The following is a 24,182-nucleotide window of genomic DNA, read 5'->3' as shown; positions in this document are numbered from 1 at the left end:
ACAGGTCCACGTCTTGTGCTGGGGGCCCCTGACCTGGATGCAGCACTCCAGGTGGGGCTTCATGAGAGCAGAGCATAAGGAGACAATCACCTCCCTTGCCCTGCTGGCCATGCCTCTGTTGATGCATTCCTGGAAAACAAATCATAATAAATGCTTTACACTGCTTGAAACTAAGGGAAGGGAGAAAGGGAGAGAAATGAAAGGTTGATGACAAAAAATGTCAATGAAAATATTTTACTAAACCATAGTTCAAGTAAGCTTAACCTCTTATTTGGTGAGATTATAATTTGATAATTTAGTACATATATTCTGTTAGGCATGATATCTTCAATTTAAAATAATTAACACCACCTAAAATTAGTTGAATTATATGAATACATAGATAACTGTGAACACAAAGACACCATCCTGAAGAAGAGTTTCTAATGGAGTGCCATATAGGCCTGATCATTGCTTTTGATTTCTTTATACTGTTCTAAAGAAAAATATAATTAAAGATAAAATTTACAGAGGACACAAATAACTGAAATATAAATAAAAATGAAGTGATTTGTACAGATGGATCTGCATCACTTGACTACAAGACAACGTTGAACATATATTTGGGAGAGAAGAGATGGGTGACTAGCAGTGGGAGCCCATGTGATGCACCACCAGCAGGAGTCATGTCTGTGTCATCCCTGGAATACTACATGCGTTTTCATAGCGTCAGCACCAGAATTTATGTTGGGAGATCAAAAGGAATTAGCAAGGAAGGCAAAAGAATGACTTGAGGTCTTGACAGGGCACTTCAGGGAGATACTTCAATTTGATGCATAATGTAATTTATGTTTCAGCGTGATTAGACCACATGAAAGCTTTCTGATTACAGTGAGATATCTTATCTGGCAAATGAGTGAACGCTCAAGCCAGATAAACTCAAAGTAGAAGTAAAGTCTGAATTTTACCAAGAGAAAAATTAGCCTTTGAACAACATAATCTACAAAAATGGTTTATTTTTTAATTTTCATAATTTTATATCTCCTAGGAAGGAGGGGATGTGGCTTTAAAGACAGGTAAAGAATCTGTAGGCAGAAGACATTAGGTGAACTGGTGTTTATAACTGGTCTTAGGCAGACTAAATTATCTCAAGTGTTTCCATATAAATCTCTGAATACCTTTTTTCATGTGTTGAAAGGGTATTTACCAGAAATTTTCAGTAAAGTGGATCTGAGACCAACTTATGCCTGCACAGTGACATCCTTCAAGCCAAGAAGACTGGTCTGCGATGTTTCCTTTGGTTTTCTGGAGAGGTACAGAATAAACAGTATCTGCTGAGGTCATAAATTTAGCTGCACAGCAACTTTCAGGAAAGACGGCAAGAGTGTTATAAATAGAGGCAGGCAGAGCAACAGAGATGATAAAGTTAGGAAAAAACCTCAACCTGGACCACAGACTAATATTTACAAAAAAACGTGTGTAAAAATCAGACTATAAAAAGCTGTTGGTGACTAAAATCAGAGTGTTTTATGTGAGTAATATACCCCAGGGGAGACATCCGATGGTTATTTGCATCACGACTGACAGTTTCAAAGGTGGGATCCCATAAGCGTAGCCCAGCTAGCCTTAATTTTAAGTGGTGCAGTTCTGCTTTGAGAATTTTGGTCCATGTATATCCATTCCCATCAGCAGTGATGATATCCATCTGGTCCAGCTTTTGCTCACCTGGAGTTGAGCCCTGTCTATGTAGTGCACAAGATTTGTCAGAGTGGCAGTATTTTAGCTGTGTTGAAGTACCATCAGAGAGAAAATACATGGCTTAGGAGAGCAAGGTCTTCTGCCACAAGGTAGCCAGAAATAGTTAGTGGTGCAGCCAAAGTTAACGTTATACATAAAGCATACGTATATATAAAGCATACGGAGCTTTCCTTCCAGATCCCAGGACACCAACACACCTATCCTCAATCCCACAGACACATAGTTATGTGTTCAGCTGGGGTCAAGAAAGCAGCATGGTTTGAGGTTTACAAAAATATATTTCTCTCTCAAAATATTCCTGGCCAGGTCCATCGTGGTCAGCCAGCTCAGTCTCTGAACACTGCTGAGATCTCATTTCTGTTCTGGATTACAGAGCACCAAAACACTCTTCCTCTCCTTGCAGTTTGCTTCCTCACGGAAACAATTTGGAGGCTAATTTCACTGTAGGCATGCTCGACTTTCGACTGGTAGAAGAATAGAGACCTCCCCATATAGAAATCCCCTTCCTTTCCCACTCTCAGTGAAAACAGTAGCCCCAGTGGCCCTGGATTGCCTCCGATCCTACAAAGGACTTGTTTTTCATGCAAATTGTCACTTCTAAAATTAATGGCCCATGTATGTGCACGACCAGATTCATACTCATGTCTCCAAGCTGTGGAAAATGACCTCCCTCAGCTTGGGGTGTGAAGAACTGGGACTTTTTGTGTCAGGCTCTTTCGAGTATGTGTCATTGTGTTAACTGTGCCCTTAGACAACACCTTCACTTTCTTTCTGAAATAATCCTGGTATTTCACATGAATCGAGTTTTTCATACGATCCATGGCTTCAGGCAACTTTCAATCCAAGCAAAAATGATTGAGAGAGGCTGGCTTTGTCTCCCTTAAAATCTGGCAAGTTTTGTGCTTCTTGGAAAAAGATGAAACTGTATTTCTTAGATGGGTCTTGAGCATTTTTTGCAAGACAAGGCTCTTTGATTTCAGAGAGAGTTTTCCTGTCTCAGTAAAAGAAGGAGCAGTAAATCCTCTTCTGCTACGAGTATTTGATTCGGGTCTCTAGACACAGCTGGTTCTGCAGTTAGACAACTTAGACCCTGAAACTATGAAGAGCCAGCCCATACAGGATTTCACAGGATCATAGATGAATCATAGAATGGCTTGGGTTGGAAGGGACCTCAACATTTCACTTCGTAATGCCTCTGATGCACCTGACACGTACAAGGTGTGTGCACAAGGTCTGCTCATAGCTGTATGATGCTGTTACGCTGTTACATAGATTCATATATTAGATGCTCCTGTTATGCAGCCCTCTCATCCTAATACTCCAGCAAGACTCAACATCCTTCCCCTTAATCAGTGCTGGGCTTTGGCATCCCCCTTTGCAGAGCAAGCCCAAAGCAAGCACACAAGGAATGAAGAAAACCATCGCTGCCGTTCTTCTGCAGTTATCATGCATCTGTTATCAGCCCTCACCTGATGAGTCCTCGCTGTTGATCTGTGTAGTGAACCTGGGGCAGAGGACAAACACAGCCAGAGTTGGTCACAAACCTTACCTGAGAGTGTGAAAGGCCTGGTGGAAGCCAGGCTACACATAATGTCAGCTGCTAATGAATATTGTGCCGGTGGGGAGTGCTTTCACACCTACTGTGGAGTACATGAGCGAGTAACAGCTTGCAGAGCTCCTGTTCCCATGTGGGTTATCAGAAGGGAAGGGCTGGCCACCCTCCTGCCCAGCTGCTGCCTTGGGGTTGGTTTGGATGCTTGCCTTTCTGCCCATTGCTGTTACATTTGTATTTGAAACGCTGCAGGGGAAATGGTTAATGAAATAAGCATGCTCCATTTCTCGGTCACTTAAGCTATTTTCACTTGTGTCAGGTTTCATTTTGCAAAGCCCTGATGTTGTGTCTGAAACTAGTCAGCAGTTTGAAGCTTCTGAGGGGAGTTTCATAATGGATCAACCCGTATGTGGTAATTCGTCTACAACACCAGACCAGAGTTTCATTTTCCTTCCCTTTAAAATTTCCAGCTGAATTTGAATTTGTTTTAGGCGTGCGTGTCCTTTCAGTCCCAGATAGCCTCAGCCCGCTACGATCCACTGGAAAAGGCTGAGCCTTCATCTCACATTTACAGTTCAGCTGGTTACAACAATTACATGACAAATAGTTGGCAATTCGGCCCATTTTGTTATCTTCTCTGCTTCTTCTGCAATGTTAGATCTCTTGCAGCATCAGAAGAGCTGTACGCATGAAAAGGAGAACAAAGTCCAACTGCTGAGACATTTAAATGCCATAAAATGTCACAACATCAGATATGCTTCAAGATCTTAAAAAAGGATTAAAAGTGTGGAGAGTTTATTGGATGCTGACATGCAGTTAATAGCATTTTGCATGCAATGACTTCACAGTGTTCCTGTGCAGCTTTAAATGTCACGTAAGTGTATAAATTCTATTCAAACATAACCTTTATTATGGGAGCATCAATAACAGAAAAATCTAATTAAAGGATAAAAGGCTTGGTGGAAACATAACCTTTTTCATATCAGATTGGTAATGAATTAATAGAGTTCTATGAAGGATATTATTTCAGACGAGCACTGACGAGCCCAGAGAAAACACAGCCTTCCACAACACCATTTAGTGGAAGTTCCTCCTCTCTCTTCAGCAACCCATCCTCTCCCTTTGTAATCCTGCATGAATTATTATTCCATGTGGCTGCGTCGAAACACATGAAAACAGCAACTGGACCTTTGAAATCCCCCAGTTTCATTCGGCCTGAATCATTCGCGCTGGGACACTTGCCGCCTTGCCACACTCTATTACACCCAAGCCCGTGGCTGATGAATTACAGCTCTGCCAATTGTCCTGTCTAGCAAATTGCCAGCGTGTGAGGAGGAGCCCAGCATCATTAGCAGCGCTACTGAGCACCGCGGACTCACTAAGTGCAGGGTGCGCTTCTCTCGTTCAGTGCTTCCCCTGGAAAACTAGGCCATGGTGTCCTTCAACCCATAATGAGAGTGACTATTGAGAGGACTGTCAATCTGCATAACAGAAGAAATGAGGCTTGACAGCTCAGAAAATTGGGGATAAGTACAGTAGCAGAACCAATTACCGCAGAAGTATTCATTTTTTCTCCATGCTCAGTCTGAAACAACCAGAAATGACCCAGGCCAAAGCTGCTGTCTAACTTTGACAATAGATAGTTCCTAGGCCTATACCTAGGTGTCGATTCTGGCATGGAAGACTTAGAATTCGATAAAATTCCATTTAGGGTCTGTCTTTCCCTAAAGAAATAGTTAAGTCCATGCTGTAAAAGTGAGATCTGAACTTGCCATATCACACCGCAGATGGACCATCAGAATAGCCCTCACCCCTTCCTGTTTCTTTTGCTATATCCTCTACGGAATCACTGTTCATTGTTGTTGTTGTTGTTGATCTTGTTCTCTGCATTTCCAACCATCAGTTACTTTTTGTCCACACTGATTATTCAGAAATTATTACTTTTCCTTCCAGACTAATTAGATGTTACCAGCCTTCTGATACATCCTGCAGACAGAGATCTCGTTAACAGTGGCACCGAAGGGTGTCTGAAAAGACCAGGTTTTTCAAGTGCATTTCTCCACGACCCCTTTCTCCCTAATGCTGCAGGGTTCCCACATTTTCAGATGTGCTTTCCCTGGCAGTCCCCAGCCCCTTTTCCAGCCCAGACCTTGCAAAACAATCCATCCTCCAGGTGCTAGTGCCACAGCCGCTGGGCCCTGTGGTTCAGCAGCAGCTCCTCGGAGCCGCAGGCCGTCATTGCTGTGACTTTTTCACCCTTCCTTGAATCTGCTCTGTGGGGAGGTGGCGGCCCTGATGAATCCCCAGCCAGGTCAGCACCTGCCATCAGAAGAGCAGACAGTCACCAGGATGGAAGCAGCAGGTTTGGAAGCAGTCAGCACTGGGTAAAAATGAGTGTGACAAAACCACGCTTCTGGACTCCCTGAGAGGTTCCCCAAAGGGTGCGAATGTCCTGGCATGAAGGTACCCAGTACAACCCTGCAACGTCTCCCTGCTTGGAGCCCTGTGTCTCCTATTGCTGTTAAGGTGGTAGGGACCAGAGCAGCCAGCTTGGGACATGCCTCTTCTCATTCCAAACACCTCGGTGCTTGCCTCTGCCAGTGGATATGTAGAGTGTGATCCCTTCTGGTAGGATCAGCAGAAAGGCAGTATCTGTCCCGTTACAGACAGCCCAGGTAAATAGCAGGTCTCACAGCTTTTAGCTGGCTAAAGTTAGGTCAGATGACTTTGGTGTGGTGTCCATCCACGACAACCCTGCGCAACGAAAGGAAGCCTAGCTGGGAAAATAAATACCTGGCCCTTTGACACTCAGGAGGAGAGACTGTGAGAGCACTGCAAGAAGAGCTAAACTTGCTGCCTTCTTGGCACGCCACGGATGAGGACTCTCCTGTTGCAGGCAGCCAGGGACAAACAGCAGAAATATCACAAGCTAAAGCAAGAAAAGGAGATTTAAATTTATTTTATTTCTTGAGTGTCATATAAGCTGATAAACACATTGAGGACTTTAAAAGGAAGCCTGCATGCCCCCCAGCTGGGCATCTTTCATCATTGTCATCCTCTGCCTTTGGAATTGGTTCTCTGGCTTTATGTAGCAGCCATCCGCAGCACGGCTAAGCTAAAGACATTTTTTTGATGTCAGCTATTTCATGGATACTTTGCCACTGGTAAACACGTTTAGATATATAACCTGCTTTCTGCATTCCAGTTTACAGTCGGGGCTTGTGGGTTTGCGTGCAATCCCGTGGGTCAAGCTGGAACAGTTCTGAAATCTGTTTCTGGTCCCTTACGTTAGTAATGCATGGATGGGTGGGGGTGTTTTCAGAATTTTTGCAGTATGATAATGCCAATAGTATGTGCCTTAAACACATAGAAATATGTTTAAATGTACTGAAAACCACAGACATTATCATGTGGCTCTAAATGCATGACCTATCTACTGTAGCGTTGGCCACTGACCTGGACCAGTTTTCCAGCAGATGGTTCAAAGTCCTCTCACTCATTATGAAAAAGAGATTACTTTAAGCCTTGAAGTATGAAGTTTAACCTTCCCATGCTTAGTGCAATATGCTGTGACTCTGAGCACCTGTGTAAGCTGCGAGGACTCTAGCATCTTTCTTGAGCTTGCTGAGTAGGTTGACCTCAACAAAATCCCGTGGCTGTGACTACTACCTACTATAAAACACCTACTGTGAAACACAGTTCAGTAGAACCTAGGAACAGTAGGATCTGAATATCAAATATAGCCATTCTTACAGAGTTACCAATGCTATTACTTGTAGCACAGTTCATAAAATAATTTTAATCTGGTTCTTCTAATGAACAGTCTATAAACAGAATCCTAAGTGCTAAGGTCTGATTTTCAGAGAGTTCAGCACTCGGGGGAATGGCATAGATGTCATTTGCAGGTTATATACTTAGGCAATTTGCAAAAGCTGCAGTTCCAGTGTTACTCATTACAGTGTTATTAACTACCTCTCTAGTTTTTATCTGTACAAGAAAGGAAATAAATGAAAAATACAGCACTGCTTGGAAACTGGGCTGAGGAAGGCTTTTTCCATGTAGATGAAGAAAACAGTGGGCAGTGATGTTAAAAACACACAGTTCTCCAAGCTGCCCACCAGTACGGGTGCATGTTATCTCTTCAGGGTCCTACTCCTGGGATCATACTGCTTTTAGCAATGTGCCTCTGGTAGGCAAAGCACATCACTGGCTTCTGGTGAGCTTGAAACCCACTGTTCCTATCTGATCGCTGTTCCTGCAGTTATAGTTTTCCTCTGGGCTTTGAGCTGTGGCAGAGATTTTATGTGGGCAGAAAATACTATTTTTCTTTTGCCAGCAATCTTCTGGGGAGCTGCTGTCAGTGCTCCATCACATGTGGTGGATCATCACTTACAGAGGATTTTCTCTAATACAAAATATTTTTCATCTTGAGCTGTCCTGTCAGAGAAGTCTTATGTGTGACACCTCCCCAGGGCAGGAGAAGGAGCTGGATTTAGTCCCTGATTCCTCAACCAGGACTGAACATATCCTCTCTCTTACACCCACTTCTGTCCTCCTCTTCTAGCTGCTGCAGCCTCCCTGTCCCGAGATGACAGGTCTGCTCAGATATACTGACCCCAGCACAGCCTCACCCAGTATTGAGCTGCACTCATACCAGAGTGACCAGACATTCAAACGCTGTGTTTTTACAGGGTTGACATCTCTGGTGTTCTTCATGCACTAAGCTCTTGCTACTTGTGAGCTATTCATGGTTAAAATCACATTTGAAAGAGTGCTAGAAAAATGTTCAGTTAGCAAATTGATACAGCTCTTGTCAAGCAAATAAACCTCGTTGTGAATCAAGGCTCAGGAAAAATGGAATGGGGTCCTTCCCTCCTCCATTCCAGTTTTTGATCCTGCCTCCTTCACTGAAGCATGGCCACAGCCTGCCAGTTTTCACTCATGTCATACCTATGTTACTCCTATCGTTAGAGTGAATGAGACAACAGAAATGAAAACAAGAGTAAAACATATGGCTCTTTAAAACAGCACAAAGAAATGTAAGCCCAAAGTGCTGCACTCTAGAGAAGGACACTCAGGAAATGCTATTTCTAGTCCTGCAGGCTGCCTGCTGCCCGACACAAGTGTGAGGATCTCTGAAATGCTGGGACAGCCACTGCTCGGCTGGGATGCTCTCTACACATCTCTGCAAGGAGCTTCCTACCTGCACTGGACCAAGAGGTGATCCTCATTTCTCCATCCAAAGAAATTTGGTTTTCATTTTTCAGCAATCCTGGCACAAGTACCAGTACCAGTACATTATGCAAATAAGAAGACATTTTCCTTACACACTGAGACTTGAGAGTTGTAATTATTGTTTGATTAAGGATGTATCAAAAACACAGCAGGTATCAGTTCTGGAGCTAGGGGCAGAGGCTGAGACCTAGAGCTGAACCCTAGGGCTTCCTGTAAGATTCTGGAGGTTTTTCTGATCAATAAAATAATGTCTAGAATTAAAAGAAGTGCTCATGCTGTGAGCCACAGCATAAAACCTGTATTATGAGTGTGACAAAAACTTTTCTTATTCTCTTACTAGACAGTAAAAATATTTAAGTCCCCAGCACTTGGGACCCCAAACACGCATGCTTACTTTATAGCCAACTGACAGCAGTTGTATTTTAAAGCCCTCCTCACCAGCTAGTAGCACATCGAAGTATGACTGCCGGATATGTGACTGAAAAACTATTTAGGCGTTAATGTGCTTTGTAAAACCTCATGTACACGACATCCAAATACTAAGAGTGTTGCCTTCGAAAGATGTACTATTTATATGGCAGTTTATTTCACTCCTAGCAGGCTTCTGGGGGGGGTTATTTTTTCTGCGGTGGCACAGTATGTTTCTTCTGCTACTTCAAAATGTGCTAGGTGTCATTTCCTCCAATTTATCGATGGAGGAAACCAAGGGACAGAGAACAAAACCCAGCCTTTGTGTTCCTGCGCTCCGTTTCCTGGCTGTGCTGGTTTCCTTCTCCCCGTTGGTTCCCAGCTCCCAGCGCAGTGCCGTGCCCTCCACTCCTCCACATTGGTCTGCGTGGAAATCAGCTCCTAACGAAACACCTAACCTCACTCAGACGGCTCTTCCACAGACCGCGGGTGGCTTTAGCGAGGCCGGATCGCTCTCAGCCGAGCAGGAGAGGTGTGTGACAGCTGACCGCACCTGGCTGTGCGAGCCCCTCCTGCCGCGGCACAGAGCAGGAACTCCTCGGAGCTGAGGTGTCAAGGTGGCACAGGCAACCGGGCACAGAAAGCTAAATTAACAAAGAGTTCGGCGTCCACACCTCACCTGCTCCCCAGCACTGCTGCCCGATGTGCCACGCCAGGTATTGTCATGGGGAGGACTGGCACGCTTTCGTCCCAAGGGACCGGTAACATCTCTGGAAAGCATTAGGGGTCCTGCAGGATGCAGCTGAGGCCATGCCAACCGGGGGCTAAAATTCTTTGTTTTTGTTTAACGTCCAGCTCCGTGTGCCTTCCTCCCCACTCCCTTCCCCTCACGGCCACCTTTAGGTCCTGAACTGCTTTTCCAGCTCAGTGGGCAGCGATGGATGTTGTCCACTGAGCACAACAAACCCCGTGCCCATGAGGACTTCTTGTTGCTCTTTACTCGAGCTCTGTTTCTAATCTTTCTGTCGTGCTTCTTGCTATTCTGCCTTTCCACAGCCACCCAGAGAACAGAGGTGATGAGTCAGAAAGGGAAGTTTAATAGTGTCCAGAAACAGAAATAACCAGAAAACCTCAAAGAGTTTTACTGCCTTTTTCTTACTGAGGACAAACAAGTTGTAATGAAAAAAAGAGAATCACATGGGTTAGTTTTGAAAATTATCGAACGGACCTGTCCAACAGCTCCTTTCAAAACAGGGGAAAAAGGAATCAGAAGGTTGAAGGAACTGTGGAGATTTTTTTTAAAATGTTTACAGGAGTTCAAAAGAGTGGAGGTCATTACAGGATACAGGCAGATCTATAAATTTTTAAACCATGTTATTAAATATTCTGCTTAGCAAGCTTAATGGATCAGACTGAGGAGGTGTGAACAGAAAACGAAAAAAGCGGTGAAGTCCTACACCCGTTAAAGGCAAAAGCAACACGCTGATGACTTCACAGGTTTCAAGACTTTGCTCATGCTATTGACAGCCCATGGTTGGTCATCCTCCGGCAGCAGCTCTCCAACCGCTAGCTAGTGGTGATGAAATGAATTCACAGTGAAGGACATGCCATCATATGTGCGTGTTGTGCTGCAAATATGGCTGTATGATTGCCCTTTTTGCAAATACTACTCTTTATATTCTTTTTGAACCTTAACACAGATGTAAAACTAGGCAGGCTAAGGCTTAAGGAAACGTTGTTATATTGTGCACAGGACATTCAGGAGTTTCCTTGACCTGTGCATCAATCAATGCACATAATAAGAAGACTACGTTCATGCACTACAAAAACTAGGAAGTCATACAAATGGAAGGAAAACTTCAGAACTGCGAGTCTGGAAGATTGGGTCCTTTCAGATTTGCTCATTTGATCAGTAGGCCAGAGTTAAAATTTTTAGTCAGCTTGGAACTCACTTCCATTTTTCATGCTGGCAACTCTGAATCATCTCTCTGCTGCTTCAACTTCAAAACAGGAAAAAGTGAATATGGTAACCAGCCATGGAGTCTTATAAAAATATTTCTGTGCTGTACGAAGTAGCTGAAAAAAGGCTTGACTCATCCCGTGAGCATCTTTCACTGTGCCCACATGGGCAAGCTTGAAGTTGTGTGGGGCACCCACCTAGTACTCCTTGCTGCAGCAACACAGGAAAGTGAAGAGAAGGTACAGAAACAAAAGATCCGAGATGGAGGGGAAAGTTCGCAACATTGTGCATCAGTCCTGATCCGGTTGACTTGAACAGGAAGACTGCCACTGAGAGCAGAAAGGCCGCGACTTCACCAGGACATGTCCCTGAGCTCTGTTTTGAATGCTTTTGCTCTTCTGGTGGCATAAATAGGCAGAAGAGCCCCTCGGGAAGTGTCGCTGGAAGAATTCTCAGAGGACTGAGCTGTCCCCTGCAGCTGGTCGGTGAGTTCAGAGGATGAAGGGCATGATCCCGGGCTCTGTAATTGCATCTCCAGTGGCTGCTACGTACCACACCAAGCACAACTGATGAAAAAGGGGGGTTAGGCAGGAGGAACAAAGATGAGGTTTTTATTTTACAGAGTTGCTCCTTTTACAAGAAGACACCATTTTACCCGTTTTCTTGTGTTTAAAAATGAACTCACTCTTAGTGTCTACATGGTTAATAATCCATATGTGAACTTTTCCTTTCCCAATTAGTATTTTCTTTTAAATTAAGCAATACGTTGACTTGTGTTTCCATACATACCCATACACGCTCACTGATTACTGGAGCCAAACAAAAGCTAAAAAGGCAGTCGGATAAACAGTCATTTGCGTGTTGGCTCCATCTTTAACAGTTCTGAACTATGTAAACAGTTCAACTGCATTACAGCGCATTTAAGCAAATAAAGGCAAAGAAAAGTGTAAAGTCAACCTCTGATTAATTTTATTTGGAATACTTCACCAGACCTTGGGTGTTTGATCTTCTATACAACCTAAAAAAACCCACTGTCAAAAGGGACTAACAATAAAAATAAATTGCATTATGGATGCAAAGAATGCTTTTAAGAAAGTACAACTGAGAAAAATATGCTAATAAATTTGGTTTTGAAATTATCATTACTGGGTTAACAATAGAACCTGATACTTTGCTTGCAGGTGTTTATCCTGTGTTCTCTTAACATGCAACATGTAAACTCCCTGAAGGATTTTTAGCTACACATCATCTTTCAAAGTGTCTGCTTGATTGAGTTCATTTTAAGGCTGTATGGTACATACGGATTTGGACTGAGTATTGAATAAAGCACAAAAGCAACCTCCATTTTCAGGACTTAGTGTTACACTAGAATCCAAAAGTATTTAAATTATCATCCCATTAAATGCATACATTTTAACTTTTTGTTTGTTTGTTTGTTTTAAGCAGGTACTATATAAGGATATTTCTCCAGAAACAGTATTAATTTGCCTTTTTAACAAGACTCAACAGGATCAGAGGGGTAATATATATCGTAGAGTTCAACATACAAAATCTATCAGCCCTAACTCACATAATACTCATCTTTAACTTACTTTTTTTTTTTGCTTTAAAGTGAAGAAAAAACCACCAAACAACCTTATTTGTGTTTAATCCTTTCAATGTTAACCAACGTCTTTCAAGGATGCAATGAGCTAAGCAGGAATATATAAATAGGGAGAATGCCTAAGCCATTAATTCTGATAACCTGGCTGAAGAAAGAGGCTCTACAGAAATGCTTTGTTTGTGATATAAATTATGTAACTATGTAAATGCCAGGCAAACGATGGTGGGCAAAGACTGCTTATGGAGCTTCACTGGCTTTTAGGCCTATAATGCTAACTGTACTGATGTTTTTCCAAAGTCCACACCTCTCAATTAGGACTAAAAGTCAGTGGTAAAACTCCAGCAGCCTCGGTTTGGGATTTTCTGATAAAGTGAAACTGACCTTGCCTATTTGTGGCCCAGCTGAATCTTGATGTAACACACTTATTTTCCTGTAGATAATTCAGGAATAGATTTGACCCTGGAAGACTAATTTCATATTGTGTTGGAGTACAGTTAGTAACAGCCAATTTCGTGTTGCTTCCCATCAACTTCATGTGCCATTGAAGACTTGCAGCTGATAACGTAGAGAGGGACTGTTCACAAAGCAATGCTAGCAGGTGTTCACCACAGGTTAAATGCTTCATTTTGTGTTACACGGAGTAGAACTCATTCCTGGCAGGACTATAATATTGAGGCATATGATCTGTCACCGGACACGGAAAGAGCTTACCACCTTCTAAAACTGCTCCTAACCTATTCAGTTTGACATTTAAAAATGCAAGCTAAGATGTGACATTTATTATGCAAATTGTTTTTATCATTCTTTTCCTTTAATTTTATAAAGACTAAAAAATAAATTTAAGTTTCTAATAATTCAGATGAAGTGTAAGTATACTGACGTTCTTGGTTAGAGATCCATTGACTTTTCCACGATGTTATATATATGTAGATGTTCATTACAACCTAAATGCAGAAATTGGATCTTGAATTGGTTAAAATAATTGATCTGTGTAGAATGCCTGTCTTGAAGAGCTCTAATTAAAACAGTACTTTTCAACAGACATCACCACCTTCCCCTTTTTCCCACGACTGAACAAAAACTGCATTTTGATCTCTTTAGGATTTTGCTTGTTTTTCTTCAAATTTATTAGCTTCTGTAATTATATAGTCCATTTTATTGTTAAATCAGAAACAGTAAGAGAACACTCTAGGTTGGTATAGTCATTTTACAATGAGCATATCAGCTACAATACCTTTACCTAATGTTGTCATAAAACCAAACAAACAGAACCAGAACAGCAATTTTTTGACAAATCTGCTTATTGAGATATCGCTTATTCTGTAAGGAAGAAAATACTTGAAAAATAAAAAAGTTAAAATTTAGTTAAAAGCTTTACTTGTTTGGGAGCAATCTCATAAAACTTTTTAATATGAGCACTTCACTTCACAAAATGAAAAACTATTTACAACATTTTGCTTGCAGTTTGGTCACATTATCTACACACATTTGCAGAAGATCTTAGGCAAAATAGGTATGTATCTTTTTCTGACATAGGCTATCAGATTGATTGCACATTTTCCTTTTACATAATGGCTCTCCTATAGTGCACTGAAGTCAGTGATCACTGTCTAATTACATTCTCGTTTTAATTTATGGCTCAACAATAAAATCAATACCACTTCAAACCCAAATATCTGACTGGCTGAATGACATATAGTGTGAAACATGTGGATCCTACTTTCTTGGACCTCATTTTCAAAAGTTAGGTGCACAATAGTTCACCTTGCTAGCACAATTACCAACCTGTGCGGAGAAATAAAGGACCTGTACATCTAATCTGTTTGAAAATCAAGGCATCTTGTCAAATTCTGTGAACTGTTTTCCCTCTAATTACAGCTCATTTAAGAAATGTTCATTTCCCTACGGCACTATAATGAACTTTTCAGCACGCTATTACTGAATTACAGTATCTTTTACATATATACTATATTTTGGCCAATAACGTAATTTCCATGTTACACAATATCATTGCCTTCACAAGCAGAGTTGCTACATACATTCACAGTTTCAATAGATTGTAATTAGCTTCTCCAGTTGTGCTTTGAAAATCCCAAATATTTTCCAACAGTAAGTGCAAAGCAAACGTCCTATGCAGCTACAATTGGTCACAGAGTTATAAACTCCATAATTACGAGAAGAGCATTCTCTCATTCTCCATTTTCATCACCTGCTTTTTCAGGTATGACCTCCAGGCTTCGACGAGGTTTTGAGATTTCTGCGTTTTCAGTGCCTGGCTTATTAAGTCCACATGAAAGAGTGGCATAGTGGATTTGTTTCAGATTCTCCAGTGCTTCATTTTTAGCATATTTGAGAAGATCAGCTTGTCCCTGCAAAACAAAAATACTATTAGAATACACAGTTGATAACAGGATTCTCTTTTCCTTCTGTTTGTTTCAGATTAATGGAATAGTTGCTCTGTTCAAAATAAGTAAATAAATGAACATGGATTACTTCACGTTTGTAAGTTGGTAACAACCAAGCTCCTTGCTTGCTCTGGAGCCAACTGACTGCATAAACAAAGGAATAGGGATCATTTCTATCTAACAGCTGTCAGGAAAGTAATCTGTGCTGTATTTTTAACCCATGGGGACTATAAGTGTTTCTGCATGGAGAAAATTGTGAAGGCTCATTTTTATACTTCAGGGAGCAAACTGTTTTTGTTGTTCTTCTTCTTCTTTGAGATTTTTTTCCTAGCGATGCGATTCATTCAGTAGTAGCATGGTAAAGAATCAAAGTTTGACAAAACATAAAAAATGAAATTAACGGGCCAGGAAACAACATGTAAAAAGGACAGTGATGGCAGAGACCTCACAGGATTGTTTGCAGTTCAGAGCTACCCCTCTTTACTTGAAGTGTTACTCTTCGTAGTAATTAAGTTTTAACTAAAACTGTAAGAGAAACTGTCCCAGACTTGGGTGATTTGGCTCTGTCCTGTGTTATTAGCTACTCCACCTCTTTGTGTTGATTAGAGCCCTCTAACTGCAACAACTCTCAGTAGCAGACTGGGGACTGCCTTCCCTGCAGCCCTTATCTGCCTACCCTGCCCGTGTGCAGGGAATGGACAAGCTCATGCTGCTGTGTCTGCCATCCCAAAGGAGAACGGCCCCACAGCATGGAGAAAATCAGATGAGGTTTCAAAAATACTAGATCTTAAACAGTGTCATTTCCAACCGAAGGGGTAGAAAACAAATACACAAACATACACACAAAAAAACTGTAGTTCCTTGACACTCTCAATTCATATAATGTCTAATAAGGTACAAACTCTGACTGCACCTTTTCCTGTAATTGGGGGATTCACGTCTTTCTCATGTAAATCCTCCTGACTGACACCTCTCTTGAAGAGATGCTAACTTCTCTTGTAGAGACATAACTGCTCCGTTGCCTTTCTTCCTCTGCCAAATAAGGCTGAAATCCAACTTTTTGATTTCAAAAATAAAGAGTTACCAATGGCAATCAGAAAAACATGTGTGCACTCATGTTGTGCTGTTTCAACCTCACTTCTTTAGCAAGGCAGAATATAAATACTACCCCATGAAGTAAGCAGAATTACACATTTGAAGCACACAAATTCAAAACATATATTGCTTTCTACCCCCTACCCTTATCCAAGACTAATTGCTAGAGTGTTTTTTTCTGATTACCAGACAGGAAAAAATCTAGAAGTACACCAAACATAGCAAAAGCCTCAGTAATATTTTCTCCTAAGGAAAACCAGGGATTCTTTTTTTTTAAAAAAATCTTTTTTCCAAACTGACAAACAACTAAAAGCTAATTTAAAACACTCCAGCAGACTAAATGAGTCATATCTGGAGTGCATCTGTTTCTAGCCCAAGTTCTGTTTTACATGGATTAGTATAATATACTTCTGGAACTTTAATCAAGTTGTTTATTATAGGCAGAGCTGCTAGCAACAGTCTATTAATAAGGTTGCCTAAAACTCCCCATTTAGAAAAAAAACCCTGCTGTCAGTTGCTTATATGCTTGCCAAACTTTTACTACTTAAGGTGATATTCTCTACGTAGGATTTTTGCCACTAGCAGATTTTATTATTACTGTTTAATATTATTCTTTAACCTCATCCATATGGCTCATTCAGTTCTGAGAATAAAGACAGGAAAATGCTGTCAGAATTTTTTTAACAACCTTCCATCCTTCCCCCCAACCTCCCACTTAGGGTAGGGACTTGCAATTCAAATGACTTAAGGAACCCACAGTTGCAGATCCAAGTTATGAGCTTTTACCAAACAAAAATCAGTTTTTGAGCGTGGCTAATACAATCACGCAGGATTTCATTCTAGGTCATTCTTCATCTCCAGCATGTGGCAAGACAATGTGTATTCCATTCTCACACAATAAAAAATGTGCATTAGAAGAAAATGGTTGGTTTTCCCTGTATGGCTTCTCCAAGTTGTCCTACCACCAGGCTTTGGTTACCAGTTAAGGCAGCCCAAAAGCCAGACTGGAGGAAGGGAAGGAAGAGCCTGGGATGGTGACTCTGGCAAGGAGAAGGCGGAGAAAAGGAGGAGGCAAAGGGCAGTCTCTGGGGCTGAGCTGGCAAGAAGGCTAGGACTGCAGAAATGGAAGTTGGATTGTATTAGGCAAAGTAGTGACCAGGTGAGACTGAAGGAGGAGATCGTGAACTAGCAACAAAACTATAAATGCAGTGCAGGAACACAGAGACCAAACTGGACGAGGTGACAGGGAAAGGAGACAACAATTGGAACTGGAATACAGAAAGTAAACAGATCTGACAAAAACCACCGTGTTGAATGAAGCCTGGAAATGGTAGTCAAGTAGAAGGACTAACAATTCAAAAAAGAGCAAGAGAACTTGGCAATGAGATTAAAAGCTCGTGAGAAAGAAAAACAAGCAAAATTGCACAACAGATAGAAGACTGTAGAATACAATGAAATCAGGTAAGGTGATGGGAAAACTAAAATTAACACTCATCAGGAAGCATCTCTGGAGAAGAGGGGACAATATGAACTGGAAAGCAACAGAAAAAAACTGCCAGAATAGAAAATTAGGCACCAAGTGGGAAAAGAGCACTGGATGGAGGAGAGAGGGGAGGGAGGAAGCCAGGGGGTTGGCAGGAATGGCTGGGTTTTCAGCAGGGAGCTGCGATCATCTGGACAAGACTGAGGATGACGAACTCCATACACAAGAGTAGATCTGGGATAAGAGCCTGGATTATTAGAGGCAAGAGGGGTTCAGACTAAACACATTTGGCCTAGTGTTAGTCAAGTTCAGACTGGGGTGAAAAAGTAAAATGAATCTGCGTCCATTGGATACTCTCTTCTCCAACACTCAGAATGAAGCAATTGATTTCTAAATGCCTCTGAACTCAGAAAACCATTTGTGAAAACAACAGTGTTGTCATTATCTACCAGCATGTCTTGAGCCAAAGACAAAGATCCACCCAGTGCTACCAAACATGGCCCTAGCTCAAGCGAGAGAGGTCTGTCCAATTGTCCTAGCTCTGCTGATGTACCATCATGAAGCCATATGCTGAGGAAAAAAAGGTATGCATCTTAAAAATTCAAGCTGTAGTCACAGTGAACACTGTTGAGCGGTAACACAAAGCATTTGAAAGGCAGAAAAATTGAAAAATCATCCAGATCTGAAAAATGGCCACCAATTATAAGACCTCACAGACCTTCCTTCTAGCTGTATATCAAATTTCCCTTGTCCAAGGGCTCTCAAGAAGTAGTGTTTTTATACTCCTTAAAGGTAAATAAAACCAAAATGGTTCCTATCTGTTCTTGTATCTATGAAATGAGATACCATGTTGCAGACAATCTGACACAGTAACTAGAACATCTTGGCACAACTGCCTTTTTAATCTGGTATGTATTCGCTCGTGATTTTTGGATAATAGGTTCTCCAGTGAGTGTCTGAATACTAAAGTACCATAGAGATGACATTTGAAATAACTGCATAGGCACCTTCTCCCCCGGAAATTCCAAGAAACTACATTACTAATGACTGGGCTTTATCTCAGGGTCTGGGAGCCCAAAGCTTGTATCAGGAACAGTAAGAAGCTGGCATCACTTTCTCAAAACCTTCTCTGAACAGGGGGCTGCTCGGTATGCTGTAACATTCTGCAGTGCTCCGTGTCCAGCTACTTGCTCTCAGTGCACTCACAGAATCAGGCCATAAAGGACTTAGCTTCTTAACTTCTCAAAATGGTTTTAATTAAGAGCCAAAATCCCATCAGTCTAGCAACACCGAGATACTAGTAGTTTTCAGTATCTTAATTGAACTAGGATACTTTTTTTCTTCTGGGCACCTACAGGAGCAACTATAGGGGTAAGCAGCAGGTTTGGGGGGCTTTATGAATGCCCGTGGTGAGAACAGTGCTGCCTGTAGAGTCAGTCCACATATAAATACAGAAATTGAATACAGGTAGTTCATCTGAATTCAAACACGCCATACAGTTTCAAATTAGGAAAAACAAAATACTTTAAAATATCAATTGCAATACATACACGCACATATAGATATTTGTTAGATAAGTGAGCTGTTCTAACAAAGAGTTCCCATAGAATTAAGCTGTCGATTTCGTTATTTTATCAAACTTTCCATTGCATCAACTGTAGTCGAAATGTCCCAATTAAAAAAAAGATCAATATGTGCCTTGAAGGCAAAATGCAACTTAATCGGTTTGGAAAATGTATCAGCCAAGCCGTATGACCATGCTACGACTCCTCTGCGAGGAGCTGATGATAGTGCTCATGCAGAATTATTTAGTGATGCTGTTCAGAGCCACAGAGCATTTCCAAAATCATAGCCAAGAAACTATGTGAAATACTGTTCCAAATTACAAGTAGAATAAAAAGTTCAATCTATCTAAGCACAGCACTGCCTTTGGTGTGTCGGTTGCTCAGTTGCCTTGCTGAACAACAAAATTTGGGGTCACTGAACAGACCAGATTTTATGTTGTTCAAAAGAGAAGTTAATTTGAAGCAGGCAGGGAATTCAAGAGAAAAAAAAATTATTCTTCAAGTGGCTTCATAGATTGTCACTCTCCTGATCAGTTTTTACTCCAGAAAATGTGGGTATTCAATTTCCATCCCTGTCCTCACATACTTTTTAGAGAGCTGGAAAAATGGAAAACAGAAATGGAAAACCACAGTACTAGATCAAAATTATGATTGCAGGAAGAGCAGTGTCTTAGAATCTCATAGACTTTTTAACTATGTTACTCAAGACAAGTTACAGTTAGAGTCTGTAGTTAAGAGTCCAGAGTGAAAAAGTTCAATGTGTTTTACTTCAAGCAAATCACAAGCTCTAACTTTCTGTGTATCTAAATGTGAACAATAATACTTAATAGGAGCCTATGTGAACTGTAGGATTTGTGAACTGTAATGTTGGTAAAGAACTTTTAAGATGTTACAACATACGTGAACTTTTTGTAATAAGACCTCCTATTACAGTTTGGACAACAAGTTGATTTGACATCTTACTGATTTTTTGATGAAGTATTAAGTATGGGAAAAACTGTACCTTCCTATAGAAGGGACATTAATCTGGGAGCAGAAAAAAAAATTAAGTCAATGTTGAAGAGATTTCCTGAATAATCTCTTTAGAAGGAAGGCCTTCTAACTTCATAATTACGTTAATCCTAAGGATACACAAAGAAGCCCTTCAGAGCTCCCAAGAGCCAGATCTCCAATGTGGGTTGTCCAGTTCCTGGCTTATGCAGAAATCATGATTTCACAGGTCAGTCATTCATCAACTGCAAATCCTTCCCCCAGCCAGCCCTTACGTTCTGAATGGAAAGCAGAGATGAAACAGAGGTACTGCTGCTGTTTCAGGCAGCGTTAAAATAGATTTCCTTATCCAAGCAGTATCTGATCCTCTTGACAGAAAATTAAAGGGTAAAATCTATTTCCTTTACATTTGCTCAAAGCCACTGAACTGACTCCCCTCGTCTTCATCTCCTGGGTAGTATCGGTTTGTAGTTGACACATCCCATACAGCATCTTCAGGAAATTCTGCTCTATTAAAGGAAAAGTGACAATCTGGTCCTTTTATTTTTAAGCAGAACCCACAAACATATTTGTAGAATGTATTAACTGTACACACTGTAGCAAATTCAACCCCTTTTTGATTGACTTCTGCATTGAACTTGTGCAGTGTAAAACAAGGGGGACAGAACAATAAGCAGCACAGTGAAAAGCTTAAAAGCTGGAACTAACACAGAAAGCAGAAATATGTGTGTGTTACTGCTTTTCTGTAGTGGTGCACTGTAAGGAGAGGTGGTAGGGAATTCTATTTTCAGTAATAAGAACTAAAAATAAAAAAATAAGTCGGAGAAAATTTTCTTTCTAATTAAAACAGATTTTCTAGTTTAATATAGTGATGAAATATTTGATTGAGTGGGAGAGAAGAACTCAGTAGATGTAAACACAAAATTTGAATAATTTGGGCTAGAAGGATAGTGTCAAGGGAATAAATTAGGAGAGGCAGTTTTGCTGTCTCTATAAATTTTGGCGTCCTCTGCTGAGATGAAAGACTAGAGATAAGAAACTTGTTCCACATTTGAGTTTCCTGAGGGTTTCTAGCTGAAAGCTTTTTTACATTACATCACTTAATGTTGTGTAAAAACATAAGCAAATGTGCTCAATAGAAGGCAAAGAGAATCTCTAGATCATACACACTCATCTTACTCCAGTCTGGATTATTGATATATTTTGCATGTATCATTAATCACCATTCCTCACTAACTGCAATAGCAACAGCCTCCCTTTTGTTTTTCAATAACTGCATTAACCTGAATACTCTCACTCCCTTTGAAATCACAGAAAAGGGTTTAAACAGCAGCACAGCTTCCACCCAGCCCGAGTAGCTTCACAGAAATCAGTACTTGTTGTTTCACCCATGTAAAAAATTCACATTGACGGTCTGCTGTGTTTTCAAGGTAATATAAAATAAATTGAAAATGATCATAAAGGTGAACAAATCTAGTTAAATTGTGACACAGTAATGACCAATAGCAATATTAGAATGTCAGCTGTGAATAGAAAAATACAATAGCTAACCGAAGGATGACACATTACCTTTAAAATTGTAATATTCCACGTAAAACTTTCTACTGATTTTTGCAGTTTTCTTTCTTTCAAGCCTTCTCTGGCTCCTATATTGTGCAGGTTTTCATGAAACTCCATTGCTGTGGAGAGGAAAAGAGGGAGGAATGTAGCATTTTTGTTACCACAGAGACAGTGATTTGAAACTAAAAAGGTAAAGAACAGTGAAAAAGCTTCAGAAATTGTATTCTTCAAGCACAAATATATGATCTAGTAATCCAAAATTAAACAACATGCCAATACACGCTGATCTCTCTAAGCCAAAATCCATGCTGAAGTACCTGTTGGGTCACTGCCATAGAAGCACAGAGCCAAACAAATATTTTCTATACAAAACTATTCTTAAATCACATTTAAATATGTCACACTACATGTAAAGACCTTTTTGTGGATCTCTAGAAAATGGAAGCAGTAATTTCATGAAATATTATGTTTCAACAAATTTATTTTGTGCCTTGCTCTAGTACACACTGAATTTACATCACGGTTGTCCAGATAACAGCTTACATGCTGGGACCCATGCAGAAAACAGCCTTCTCACCTCACCCTGAGGCAAAGGGACTAAGTGTGAAATGGCGGTGCCAAGCAAACCACCAAGGACATTTAACCATACTCACGTAAAGTACTGTGTCCACAGACCCTGTATCTGACAAACCCCCAACCAAAAAACTTCTTGAAAAATCCAGATTATCTTATTCATATTATATTTTCCAAAACCAGATTTCTAACCAGTTGAGAAATTAAAGTTCATTCATCCATCACTGTTTCCAAGTATCTGTTTCCTGTTCACATCATCCAAAAAAGATGATCCATAGATCCATAATTACAGCATTACATTTTGAGAGCCACGATGAAAATACAGGTTTTCTTATGTGCTATCATTTATCCTCAGACTCTACTGCTGAACTTTTGGAGTTCTGTACTCAGATTCTCAGCAGAATAAATAAATCAGCAAGGTGCATGGAAAATAAGCAGGTGACTTGCAATGTAACCCCATTACCAGCAGTTCATAAATTGAAAAAAAAAATGTGAAAAGAGGTAGACTAGAGTGCATGCAGTACATTTACAGAACTACAGTAATGGTGTACTAGCCTCATATCCACCGTTATAAATAATCCCCTTCAAATCCAACCCCATGGCAGTAGTGTTTGACAACAACCTTGCACCAAAGCTACTCAGAGATTGAGAATAATGCTGAGGGCCTGCATGATCAACGGGATATTGGTGCTTTGCAGATTACAGATTCTAATTTATACAATGTCATTAGTAAGTCAGACATGGAGACAATGGTGGCCGTGTGTTCTGCTAACCAGAAGGGCATGCCTATGGTGCACTGACTATTTTCTATGACGACCCCCTTCTTTCTTTACACTCATGCTAAGTTGCATTTCTATTTTGTCAAAGCCGTTCAACTCCAGCTAAATACTCCAAGCTGTTAGTATCAACATCTCATTGCCCTTTTTCAAAAAATGAAAGGAAGTCAAGTACTGTTTGATCACACCCCTCTCCTCAGCTTTTCTTAGGCTGGATGGGCAACTCCCCATTACCATGGTAAACCAAACCTATCCTATTCTAAGCCTAAACACCCAGCCAGAGACATGTAGATTTGAATTACATTTCTGTTTCTATTACTACTTTGCCAGGTACATTTAAATGGATTATTTCACCTCTTAGTCTCATTTTTTCCATCTATCGATCGGAACTAATGACATTCCCTGCAAAATACAAGGCAACCTGAGCTTTAGTTACAAAGTATGAATGCAGTACAGCATTTATTCTTGACTACGTTTCTCCTGATATTCCCCTTCTTTGTCCCTGCTTGTTTTTCTTGTGTTTTATCTTGGAACTGACTATTTCATGCATTAATAGTGGCAAAGTAGTAACAGAAGTTTTAAATTCCAAAACAAAACCAACTTCTTCGAAGATAACAAGAGGAAAAAAGGAAGAAACAGCATTTCATTCACAGCTAAATTAATGACTAATGACAAACACGTTCATACAGTCACTTAAAAGTGCCTTTCAGATAAGTTTACGGAAAACCCTGAATTGTAACTGTCTTTTTTTACAGATAAATTCACAGAATATGGTATCTCCTTCAAAGTAAAACTTCAGCTCTTGCCATCATTACAATACAGTAAGAAAATCAATTTTATAAAGCTTAATTACTTCTAGAATTATTAGTCTATTAGTATTTTGAACTGCCTGGCATTTCTTGGATGATAATAGTCCTTATGCTAACCTGATTTATCACTCTTACTATATTTTCCGCATATACCACCCGTTTAATCAAAAAAAAAAAAGTTGTTCATGCTTTCCATTTTACTTGCACCTGTTAAAAATATATCATCTAAAAGTTTCCGAGCAATCATGGAAATTATATTGAATGCCAGAGAACTGTAACACAATGGTAATGTCGTTATTAATGTATAGTCATATTCTTCCGGTGAAGAAAAAGTCCCTGAAGTATAAAAAATGTTCCATGAAAGAGCAAAATGACCTCACTGGGTTGGATGGGGCCCTGGGCAACCTGACCTAGAGGGTGGCATCCCTGCC

The 24,182-nt window shown here is 40.6% G+C and overlaps 1 protein-coding gene across 1 annotated transcript in view; it reads right to left on the bottom strand.

Moving 5' to 3' along the window:
* Positions 1–13,602: 13,602 nt before the first annotated feature.
* The window catches only part of PLCL2 (phospholipase C like 2), a 41,846-nt gene continuing 31,266 nt past the window's right edge, over positions 13,603–24,182 (bottom strand). Inside the window, exons 4-5 of the mRNA XM_035556419.1 lie at positions 21,603–21,712; positions 13,603–14,864 (exon numbers count right to left, since the gene is read on the bottom strand). Coding sequence (XP_035412312.1) covers positions 14,685–14,864; positions 21,603–21,712 — 290 coding nt within the window. The 3' untranslated portion in view covers positions 13,603–14,684. The remainder of the gene's footprint in view (positions 14,865–21,602; positions 21,713–24,182) is intronic.

Source organism: Cygnus atratus, chromosome 2, assembly GCF_013377495.2.
Source record: "Cygnus atratus isolate AKBS03 ecotype Queensland, Australia chromosome 2, CAtr_DNAZoo_HiC_assembly, whole genome shotgun sequence".
Lineage (NCBI taxonomy): Eukaryota > Metazoa > Chordata > Aves > Anseriformes > Anatidae > Cygnus > Cygnus atratus.
This window is presented reverse-complemented; position numbering and strand designations above follow the sequence as displayed.